The 12,709-nt window shown below is 34.5% G+C and overlaps 1 protein-coding gene across 1 annotated transcript in view; it reads left to right on the plus strand.

The window, feature by feature from the left end:
- The first annotated feature begins 2,547 nt into the window (after window positions 1-2,547).
- The window catches only part of LOC142340047 (uncharacterized), a 98,487-nt gene continuing 88,325 nt past the window's right edge, over window positions 2,548-12,709 (plus strand). Inside the window, exons 1-2 of the mRNA XM_075390447.1 lie at window positions 2,548-2,620; window positions 2,700-2,961. Coding sequence (XP_075246562.1) covers window positions 2,608-2,620; window positions 2,700-2,961 — 275 coding nt within the window. The 5' untranslated portion in view covers window positions 2,548-2,607. The remainder of the gene's footprint in view (window positions 2,621-2,699; window positions 2,962-12,709) is intronic.

Below are 12,709 nucleotides of genomic sequence, written 5' to 3' on the forward strand. Positions count from 1 at the left end.
TTGTTTTGGTTCATGAGCTTTTTTGCTCTTATAAAGCGGGCAAATGATTTTTACGCCCCAGCAGAAGGGCTTTTTTAAAATTTTGATTGCATATTAACAGTCTGCATAAGTTAAGTTATCAGCAACTGGGGTTGGCTCGTGGAGCCAGTACAAAATCTATTTTGTATTGACAAAAATGGCTTTCAGCTGCAATGTTTAGTCTTTTACATTTATTGCAAAACAAAGTTTGATTGCTGGGCTGTAGCATTTGTATTTTTTTAATTCAAAAAGTCTGAATGACAACTTTTGTAGCATTTGGTAACAAGTTTTGTGTGTTGCCTATCAGCTAAATCTTGCCTTTTGACAGTTAATTTGAAAACGTTTTCTGTCTGCTATTGTTGTTTATGAGTGCGCTGCAATGGTCTTCGTTGTTGGTCTAGATCTGCTAAATTGATAACTAGTCGGTTCCGAGATTTTTTGCTTGCTCAATATTTATTAGAAAAATATTTGCACTAACTGTATTTTTGAGCTAACAGATAAAGTTTTCACATAATCAAATAAGCACGTCACAGCTTGCTACAAGAATTGTCAGTACTTGCTTGATTACTATATTTCATATATGGAAATGGGATATTTTCCATTTGTGCCCTCATACTGGCTGCGTATTATTGACAACCCCACAAGCGAACGTGTCATATTTTTGCAATGATCTGCTATGCACTGGTACTGTGGAGGGTGGGGTTTTGGAGACAAAAAGATACCAATAAGTTCTTGCTTTGTTCCACAGTAGAACCAATCCGCGTTGTTCAAGCTATTTTAGGTCGCCAAATAAAGGAGAAGTAAAAAAAAAATGAATGGATAATCAAGATTGGAAGAAATATTTAACCTTATAGAAAAACTCTGCTTTCACCAAAATAGCGTACAAGTGAGAGACAAGGCTAGTCTATGATAAATCTCTTGTTAAAAAACAATGTGGTTATCTTGCGCAATTATGAACTTTTCTCTATTTTTATCTCCAATCTTGCAGTTTTTGCAAAAAATCTTCTCAAATCTTGTAAAAAAAACTGTCTGTTTTCAAATATAGTATAGTGATAACATTTTTTTACCCGACCCATGCTACCTCACGACCATGAAAAATAAAACAAAAAAAACAAAAGCATTCACAAAACAATAACTATCCGAATAATTGTGCTGCAAACCGATGATGAGGTATCGAACCGAAAGAACCTCTGACAAGACCTCTGGTCACCCCTCTTGACAAGAGCGCACTCTTAGATCAACATAACTAAAGGTTTTTGACATTAATTCGAGTGCACTTCTGAGCAGGCGTTCCCAGTGCTCGAACCCACGACATCCACGCCAAGTCCACGCAAGATCTTGGATTTCCACGATACCAATTCCAAGTCCACGCAAGATCTTGGATTCTTCAAGAACCACACGAGGGTTTCCAGGATCTTGGCAGGAACTTGCGTGGTTTTCCAAGTTTTACTTTTTTTTACAAATGCTTCATTTTTATCCCAAAATTACTCACAAAGACAAAATTTCGCTTCGATTGCCCAAGATAACAGTCAAAACTTAGAAAAAAAAACATTTTTTTTCGAGCCCACAGCAGCATTTCCAAGATCTTGACAGGATCTTGACAAGATTTTGCGTGGTTTCTCAAGATTTCGACTTCCCTGATTTTCGTCAAAACGGTGCCTTATAAGTGCCAACCTAACTCAGCGAAGACTGTTCTTTCAATTTTTCCAGTCTCTCTTTTAGTTCTTGTTTTATGGACCTGCTGGCACAATTTTTTATACGGGCATTTTTTTACCTGGATTTCTACGTCAAGTTTTTGGAAATTCCTGGTAACAATAGTTGTTACCTTGGGATCAATTGAGCAGTCACTCACACTGCTCTTAACATTTCACTGAGCAATTTCCTGCTCTGTCCAAAAAACCTGGAAAATACACTCGAAGATATGTGAGATCTTAGGTTCCCAAGGCAACACTTACAGGAACCACAGTTTTTCCTGGAAAACTGACTTCCTTGATTTTGCCGTCTTTTCTGTCCCAGAAACGACTTGAAATGATTATCGACAACGTCATTCACGTTAAATTAGCTTTTTCTCTAGTTTCCAAGAAAATTCAGAGAAACACGCCAAGACTTGCCAGATCTTGGGTTCCCACGGCAAGACTTCCAAGAACCACAGTATTTCCTGGAAGGGTGATCTTCTTGGTTTTTCTGCTTTTTTAACCCAGAAAAGGCCTTTAACAAGTAAGCACAACGTTATTCTGCAATAAATAACCATTCTCCCTAGTTTGCAAAAAATCTTGGGAAAACACGCCAAGACTTCCCAGATCTTGGATTCCCACGTGAGCGTTTCCAAGTACGTGCAAGTTCCACGCGAGCGTTTCTAAGATCTTGGCAAGATCTTGCAAGTCCTCGCGGGGTTTTCCCAGGATCTTGGAAGTCCTCGCGTGGGGTCGCGCACTGGGTTGAGCAGAGGTCATTTCGGTGTTTATCTAAAGTCATGAAGTCATTTCAGTGCCGGACCTCAAACTGGAAAATGACGCAATATTTAATCAATTTTTGACATGTTTTAGGTACGTGGCAGCTTGTATTGTGGCAAGTGTTGAATCTGGAGATATGACCCATATTGGTAAATCAACTATTCACCCAATTCAAAATAAATGATACTAACATTTATATTAACCCATGTTTTCTTTGTTGACATCTAGTGTTTTTGACCATAGTTAATACAATTTGGACCTTCCTGTGCGCATTCAACGCAGCTATCATGTTCAAAGCGTCTCTCAGAACAGACCTGCTTCCCAGTTTATTCAACGAGTGGTTCTCCTTCGCTAAATTTGATCACAAGATGGCCAATGGCAACAACTGTTCTCAGACGAACGTCAGCAACGATCATCAATCGAGTTACAAACAGGCTGTTGATGATGTTTCTGCTGTGAGCAACGGTACCACTACAATTTGTCACCAAGGGTAAGACCTGGTCTCATAATCTAAGTTCATTGTAGTGTTTTAAGTTACTACCGGATTAGGTGGTAGAATTATGAACCACATATTCCAGACAAAAATTACAATGATCAGACATTCCAGACAAAACTACCCAGGTGGAGATGCTCTTTAGTGATCAGATTTACCCAGACAAAAATCAGCCTAAAAACAGACACATCTAGACGATAATCACCTATGATCAGATTTTAGCCCAATTTTAATAGTTTGCTCCTTTTTAGCTTACTTTTAGGCAGGTCCCTATCCTCACTTTGTCGTTCGAACCCACTTAAGTCAAAAGGAAACTATATGCTCAACTGGTTTTTTGTGCAGTCAGTTTTGGCCGATCGATATATTCATCGTATAGGGTTGTGAGTGGTATCATTACAAAGCAGCTGCAGCGTAGAATATAGAATTAAAACGATTTTTTAAAATTTTTTCCTGGGCAGTTATCGAAGTTTAAAACTTTGTGAACATTAGAATGACCTCCGTTGCTTGTGTTCACTTTTTCCGGAATTTTGCTCAAATTTCTGTCTATTTTGATGAACTGTGTTAGATTTGTAAACAATAAAATTATTGGTTTTGCCTATGTACACAGAGGAGGGTTGCAAATTCTTTTGATAGGACAACATTAGCTCAAATTTACCAAGTTCTCAAAGTTTAAAATTTTATTATCAAAAATATCTTTCGCTAACTTAAAACTATCATTAGCCATAATGCATCATGCATTTCTATTATATTGAAATTTTGTAGCCAAGTTATCTGTTTTGGTTACAATTGGAACAGCAGCAAAACGATGAAGGTTACTTTTAGTCTGATCGTGATTTTTGACCGTCAAAAATTGTTATAATTATTTTGGCGATTCTGTTTTAAATTTTTTTTTTGCATTTTTTTCTGATTTTTTTCATTGACTATTACAGACCAAAATATTTCTTTTCAAAGATCGATTTTGACAGCACGTATTTTGTCGAAAATGAAACCCTTTGATCAAATATTATGTTTCCAGAGTAAATTTCATTGTGTTCATGGCTTTCACAAAGTTTTTCCGTGAACTTGAATTGATGTTCGTCTTGCAGTCTCATCGGTGAGTATCATTAATGAAAATACTTTTTGAGTTGTCTTTGTTACAGGGTACAGTTGTTATAATAATTGATACTTAATGGCTCCACCTAATTTTTTGAACTTTGCTGCTTGTTTCTAAATTTTGTCAAATTGTTGCTCAGTGTCAGTCAACACATGTTGTTTCCTTCTTCTAGAAAAAAATTTTTAATCTTTTTAGTGGTTCTACTTTTTAACTAATGGCTCAATGGCTTCAATACCACGAGCTTTAATTGAAAAATGTCTTATTTACTAAAATAATATTGCCATTTCTGAAAGTGTTTTTGTTGGGGCCTTGCCAGATCTTCGTATTATTAACAGGTCCCATTGGCTCCGAAATGGAACGCAGTTGAACTTATTTAAATTTTTAGTAAACAGCTTAGGATTTAATAACTGCAACTCCGTTTTTTTAATGTCGTATCACTCCAGGACTCAACGGCTTCCTCTGAAGACAAAAGTAAATAATTTTTGATATCAGTTGATAAATAACGGTAATAACGACCTTCAAACAATTTGTGTTTGACAAGTTTGATCGATGTTTCGTACTCCGCCCCTCTTTGTTCTCATTGCTGACAAATTGTAGCTTACCTTGATTACTAAAATGTTCAGTCCATTTTTCCTTGACGCAAATAAGAGTCTCTTTAAAAATGTTTCAACTGATGGTTTTATCGCTTGTACATTATGTGGTTTCATACAATTTTTTTAAGAATTTGTGATTCTATTCACTGCTTGTGGTTGCCTTTGTTGTCTTTTTGGCATAGTTAATCTAAAGTGAGGGCCCCATTGTGACCCAGATATGACTCAATTGAATACTTCTAACATTTTCAAAAGATAGCTTACTGTTTTAATGACTTCATCAATGTATTTTTGTAAAATTATTTTGTGCAATTTGAGTTCTGCGTGTATTCGTTGCTAGTCCATATCCTTAATCTCGACTAATTTGAGATTTGAGGTTTCCTACTAATTTAATAATTGATCTATCTAGAATACATTAATCGAAAATTAATGATTGCTATCACTTATGAAAAAAAAAGAAATTAAAAAAATTCGCGAATCTTTGAACTTTGCATAACTTTCAATCTTATTTCTGTTAGTTTTTAGGATTGTCTCTTTGAATACGAGTTGCTTTTTCTTTCTGTAGAACAAACTAATCTCTGTACTAGTTTTTTTGTTGAATGTTCTTCAATTTTTACCCATAAATAATTTAAAATTCAGAAAAACAGCGCCATGTAAAAATAATGTGACATTTTGTGACTGCCAACGGTGACTGTTAACAGATTATTTTGAGGTTAGTCGATGTTTCTACCTTGTATGCTCCAAATTTTGACGATAACTTTGTAATCATCATTTTTTGCGCAGCTTGTAATAAAACGGGATCCAGTTGTTTAAGATAACATCAAGATTAATTCAATTGAAGCTAGGAGATTATGTTGCCAAAGTACATATTCGATCTTTCCAGCTTGGTTTGTTTTGAAGAATTCATATCAAGTCCCATTGGCTGCTGACTCATTTCCAACTGATCTAATCTCACAAAATCTTGATGCCTTACCTCAATTCTTTTTTGATGTTTTTTCTATCAATTTAATCAATGGCCGGATTTCAAATATTGCAACTTTTTTCAAATATTGCGAATTTTAATTTGTTCAAATATTGCGTTTTTTTAGTATATTGCAAATTTTTTGTATAAGACTGGGTCACTAGAATTCAAGATTTTTTGAGCTAAAATTGGTTTGATTTTTGCGCTAAAATCTTGCGAGATTTTTACAGGTCGAATTGTTATCTTCCAAGGTTCTTGGAAGACGAAGAAATTTTACAGGACCATGCATCGTCTTTCAAGGTATTGCATGATCTTGCAAGATAACTAAAAATCGATTTTGGCTGGGTTAACTAAGAAATGAATTTCAATTCAGTACGTCTTGAGAGCTAATTTGTTTGGAGCTGTGAGCAATTTAAGCGAAATTTCAATTTTCTTTTTTTGACAGACCAATCAGAACTAATTAAGAAAAAAGATGCAGATAAACCAGCCAATCGAATTGTTTAGAAAAATCTTCAGCTTCATTGGCTATCTGAATCATGGTCGATTCGAGTGCCCACCTATTCTGTTGAAATTCATGTTTGTGCTTTTTAATTGAATACTGTTTTTTTGAAAAATATATCTTGGTGCCTCCCATTACACGCTTGATGTTCAAAAGAATTTTCTTGACTATTGTTAGCAAGAAAATGAGCAACGCACTATTTGAAATGAGCAGCTTAGGCAAGCTATGTAAATAAAGCGAGAAAAGTGCAAATGCACAAAAAATACGTTCTAATATGACCGGAAAAATTGGGTTAACCTAATTTTAAATTAACCTAACTCTAATATCTCAAAAAAAACTATTTTGGGCTTAATATTTTTTGGTTTCAAAAACGTATCGGTGATCGATCTGAGCCCAAAATTCACTCAAACATAAGACTTGCTAACAAATTCAACTAGACTTGTCGAGCCTGTCTTATGTGCTTTTTTGCCTTTATGTCTCCGGAGATAAGATGCTTGTTGAATTCAAATTGTTGCATATTCGATGAATTTAAAACTTCGATAGTCTGATTATTCCTGTTTTGTCAGCTATTTCTATTGAAAACTAGGGCGCATGTAATCTACCAATGCTCTTAGTAGAATACCATAATAAAAAAGTCTGCGCCAAAAAGTATAAACTACTGACTGATCAAGTAGAAATGTGCGCGGTGAAAACATTAGAGAGAATAGATTGTGTATATGTTCATTATGGGATAGCAGATGTTCTCACAATCCGTTTCTTAAACTCACTGTAGCTGTTGGTTCTTTTGTTGACATGCTTCAGATGCATTTCTCAAGTTGAAGCTTTTGGCAAGCTTGCTAAGATTTCAGTAGAACTTAATATTTCAAAAATTTTTGTTATTACATGTAGTACCATACACTACTAGGAAATGCTTTAAAGATTTCCGTTTTTCAGGAAATTTTGTTTTGTATAGTATCAACTATTGATGTTCATTATTTCAACTAAAACTAAACTATACAGCGTATGTCAAAACCTGGCATTTAGTCACGTAATTAATTAATCAAACTTGGTTCACCTTCGGGTGAGTCGTAGGACATGAAAAATTTGTTCATGCACTTTTTCAGACTACTTGATTTCTATTTTTGGTATTCATGTTACTCTGCAGTTCAGACGTTTTTAATTAGGAGGAGAATAATTTAATTTTCAGACGTTAGTTTTAATTCAATGATAACTTTCAACAATTTCCTTCCTTCAATGATAACTTTGATCAAAGAACACTATCGAAAGATGGCCGTTTATGTATAGGTTACGTGAATCTGATGAAGTCACGGAGAAAATCTGGCGTGCGTCGAAAATCGCGTTGCAGTTTGAGATGCAGGCCAGAATTTCAAAGTGCTGAGTCACGTAACTCAAGTTTTCAAATGTCAGATCTCTTCAGTGACCGAATCTAGAATGCAAGATTTTAATATATATGCAGTGCTAGATTTCAAACTTCCAGCATTTTAACTAATGGCTCAATGGCTTCGATACCACGAGCTTTAATTGAAAAATGTCTCATTTACTAAAATAATATTGCCATTTCTGAAAGTGTTTTTGTTGGGGCCTTGCCAGATCTTCGTATTATTAACAGGTCCCATTGGCTCCGAAATGGAACGCAGTTGAACTTATTTAAATTTTTAGTAAACAGCTTAGGATTTAATAACTGCAACTCCGTTTTTTTAATGTCGTATCACTCCAGGACTCAACGGCTTCCTCTGAAGACAAAAGTAAATAATTTTTGATATCAGTTGATAAATAACGGTAATAACGACCTTCAAACAATTTGTGTTTGACAAGTTTGATCGATGTTTCGTACTCCGCCCCTCTTTGTTCTCATTGCTGACAAATTGTAGCTTACCTTGATTACTAAAATGTTCAGTCCATTTTTCCTTGACGCAAATAAGAGTCTCTTTAAAAATGTTTCAACTGATGGTTTTATCGCTTGTACATTATGTGGTTTCATACAATTTTTTTAAGAATTTGTGATTCTATTCACTGCTTGTGATTGCCTTTGTTGTCTTTTTGGCATAGTTAATCTAAGGTGAGGGCCCAATTGTGACCCAGATATGACTCAATTGAATACTTATAACATTTTCAAAAGATAGCTTACTGTTTTAATGACTTCATCAATGTACTTTTGTAAAATTATTTTGTGCAATTTGAGTTCTGCGTGTATTCGTTGCTAGTCCATATCCTTAATCTCGACTAATTTGAGGTTCTATTGGTTTCCTACTAATTTAATAATTGATCAATCTAGAATACATTAATCGAAAATTAATGGTTGCTATCGCTTATGAAAAAAAAAAGAAATTAAAAAAATTGGCGAATCTTTGAACTTTGCATAACTTTTAATCTTATTTCTGTTAGTTTTTAGGATTGTCTCTTTGAATAAGAGTTGCTTTTTCTTTCTGTAGAACAAACTAATCTCTGTACTAGTTTTTTTGTTGAATGTTCTTCAATTTTTACCCATAAATAATTTAAAATTCAGAAAAACAGCGCCATGTAAAAATAATGTGACATTTTGTGACTGCCAACGAGGACTGTTAACAGATTATTTTGAGGTTAGTCGATGTTTCTACCTTGTATGCTCCAAATTTTGACGATAACTTTGTAATCATCATTTTTTGCGCAGCTTGTAATAAAACGGGATCCAGTTGTTTAGGATAACATCAAGATTAATTCAATTGAAGCTAGGAGATTATGTTGCCAAAGTAGATATTCGATCTTTCCAGCTTGATTTGTTTTGAAGAATTTATATCAAGTCCCATTGGCTGCTGACTCATTTCCAAATGATCTAATCTCACAAAATCTTGATGCCTTACCTTAATTCTTTTTTGATGTTTTTTCTATCAATTTAATCAATGGCCGGATTTCAAATATTGCAACTTTTTTCAAATATTGCGAATTTTAATTTGTTCAAATATTGCGTTTTTTTAGTATATTGCAAATTTTTTGTGTAAGACTGGGTCACTAGGATTCAAGATTTTTTGAGCTAAAATTGGTTTGATTTTTGCGCTAAAATCTTGCGAGATTTTTACAGGTCGAATTGTTATCTTCCAAGGTTCTTGGAAGACGAAGAAATTTTACAGGACCATGCATCGTCTTTCAAGGTATTGCATGATCTTGCAAGATAACTAAAAATCGATTTTGGCTGGGTTAACTAAGAAATGAATTTCAATTCAGTACGTCTTGAGAGCTAATTTGTTTGGAGCTGTGAGCAATTTAAGCGAAATTTCAATTTTCTTTTTTTGACAGACCAATCAGAACTAATTAAGAAAAAAGATGCAGATAAACCAGCCAATCGAATTGTTTAGAAAAATCTTCAGCTTCATTGGCTATCTGAATCATGGTCGATTCGAGTGCCCACCTATTCTGTTGAAATTCATGTTTGTGCTTTTTAATTGAATACTGTTTTTTTGAAAAATATATCTTGGTGCCTCCCATTACACGCTTGATGTTCAAAAGAATTTTCTTGACTATTGTTAGCAAGAAAATGAGCAACGCACTATTTGAAATGAGCAGCTTAGGCAAGCTATGTAAATAAAGCGAGAAAAGTGCAAATGCACAAAAAATACGTTCTAATATGACCGGAAAAATTGGGTTAACCTAATTTTAAATTAACCTAACTCTAATATCTCAAAAAAAACTATTTTGGGCTTAATATTTTTTGGTTTCAAAAACGTATCGGTGATCGATCTGAGCCCAAAATTCACTCAAACATAAGACTTGCTAACAAATTCAACTAGACTTGTCGAGCCTGTCTTATGTGCTTTTTTGCCTTTATGTCTCCGGAGATAAGATGCTTGTTGAACTCAAATTGTTGCATATTCGATGAATTTAAAACTTCGATAGTCTGATTATTCCTGTTTTGTCAGCTATTTCTATTGAAAACTAGGGCGCATGTAATCTACCAATGCTCTTAGTAGAATACCATAATAAAAAAGTCTGCGCCAAAAAGTAAATTTTTGGGGACTATAAACAACTGACTGGTCAAGTAGAAATGTGCGCGGTGAAAACATTAGAGAGAATAGATTGTGTATATGTTCATTATGGGATAGCAGATGTTGTCACAATCAGTTTCTTAAACTCACTGTAGCTGTTGGTTCTTTTGTTGATATGCTTCAGATGCATTTCTCAAGTTGAAGCTTTTAGCAAGCTTGCTAAGTTTTCAGTAGAACTTAATAATTCAAAAATTTTTGTTATTACATGTAGTACCATACACTACTAGGAAATGCTTTAAAGTTTTCCGTTTTTCAGGGAATTTTGTTTTGTTTAGTATCAACGATTGATGTTCATTATTTCAACTAAAATTAAACTATACAGCGTATGGCAAAACCTGACATTTAGTCACGTAATTAATTAATCAAACTTGGTTCACCTTCGGGTGAGTCGTAGGACAAGAAAAATTTGTTCATGCAGTTTTTCAGACTACTTGATTTCTATTTTTGGTATTCATGTTACTCTGCAGTACAGACGTTTTTAATTAGGAGGAGAATAATTTAATTTTCAGACGTCAGTTTTAATTCATAATAAAAGTTCCTTCTTTCAATGATAACTTTGATCAAAGAACACTATCGAAAGATGGCCGTTTTATGTATAGGTTACGTGAATCTGATCAAGTCACGGAGAAAATCTGGCATGCGTCGAGAATCGCGTTGGAGTTTGAGATGCAGGTCAGAATTTCTAAGTGCTGAGTCACGTAACTGGAGTTTTCAAATGTCAGATCTCTTCAGTGCCAGATTCTAGAATGCAAGATTTTATTATATATCCAGTGCTCGATTTCAAACTTCCAGCATTTTAAAATTTGCAACGTGGGTGCTTCAAGCAGGGTGGCGTGACTCTTGCTGAAGTCACTTCAAAAATCGTGCTTGGATCTCTTCGTGGTTTGCAATTATTGTCAGACTTTCTCAGTGACTTTAGCAGAGTCACGTAAACTCACTTGAAACACGAGCTTTGCAAGTTACAAAATCTGACACTGTAAATAGGAAAATCGTATTAACTCTAGAATTGGACACTGCTGAGATCTGGCGTTTTAATTTTACACCTGTGTTTCAACCTTGGATGCTATTTTTGGCAAACACTATTCTGGAAAACATGATACATAAATTAGAACAAAATATATTAAGACAAAGATTACGAAAAATAGTTATTTTACTAACAAAAGAGCATTCATTTAAATCATATATGTTTATCTGTTGTAGATTTACGTTAAATAATCAGAACTGAATTTCAAACTGTCATGGATAAAAAGTGACTAAAAATTGCTCAGCGGATTTTATTTTTCCGCTCTGTAACAGTGATCTTATGGTGGGCTAATGAGGTTATGAAAGCGTGAATTGTTTGTTTACTCCTTGTTTCCTAGCGTCTAAGAAATTACCCACTGTTTTGGTAAGACTCTAGGATCGCAAACTATAGCAAGAGAGAGGTGGTCTAGACAGCTGTTTATTAGTGGCAAGAATAACAACAACCTGTTTATCTTGTGCACTCTCAAAGAATGTTTTTCTAATGCACTGTTAAGACTGTTCAGAACATGACAAGAGCAAGGAAAGCAACAAAGGAAAACATAAATTTTGTTGTTGTAAACTACTTTCCAGGAAGTCCCCCTAAAGTATGTTTACATAGACTGATTTGCAGATATAGTGTTCAGATTGATCCCGTGTCATAGCTACAGGCACATTCACTATCGCCAAGTGCCCTATGAAATTTATGATCGCTAGGGCCTAGCTGGGTTCGTGATATATGAAAGGCGATTCTTGTTTTTGCCAGGAAAGTTTACTGCTGGAATTGCTTGTTTGTTTTGTCTTCATGTTCTGTTTGATACAAATCTATAATCAAATTAGTTGTCTTTACCACTGCAAGGTGAAATCAGTTTAGGAAAAAAAATCAGCAAACAAAATCGAAGAAGAGATAGGCTTTTGCTGTTGGAGTGAGCAAATCATGTGTAATATAATTTGAGAAAAAAATTACGATGAACTTTTTCGATGGAGCAATTCTTGTGATATTCTCTCACAATTCTAATAGGTTTAGAAACAACTTCATAAGAAATTCAGCTGACCCAAGGTCAACTCAAGGTACAGGGGGTCAAATTGTACTAACTTGCTGTAAACAAAGAGACTATCGAAAAACTTTATAAAAATATTGATAGAACTCCTTGCCTTTACACGTCTTTTTTGAATTTGCTTAAGCACGAAGTTATAGCGAAATCTTATAAAAGTGATTAAAGTAGCCTTGCAAAAGCGCTTCTGCAATTCATTTTCAGCTATTTTGATAATGGTGGTTTCTGATAATCTACCCGGGTTGAAGTTTCTTTGATTTCATACAAGGATCATATATGATTTCATACTGTCCATACTTGATTTCTTAGTACGATCCTTGTATGAAACCAACGAAATCATACATGATCCTTGTATGATTACCAAGAAATCATATATGATCCTAGTACGAATACCAAGAATCATAGATCTATTTTTTGAAAATCTTTAACCATTTATGGTTTTTGTTTATTCGGTAGAGCATCACATAGATGATACCCCGGCATCACATTGGTATCCGCCAAAAGACTCTAACGTACAATATCAATTGCA

This window comes from Convolutriloba macropyga, chromosome 5 (genome assembly GCF_964194025.1).
Source record: "Convolutriloba macropyga chromosome 5, txConMacr16.3, whole genome shotgun sequence".
Classification (NCBI taxonomy): Eukaryota; Metazoa; Xenacoelomorpha; order Acoela; family Convolutidae; genus Convolutriloba; species Convolutriloba macropyga.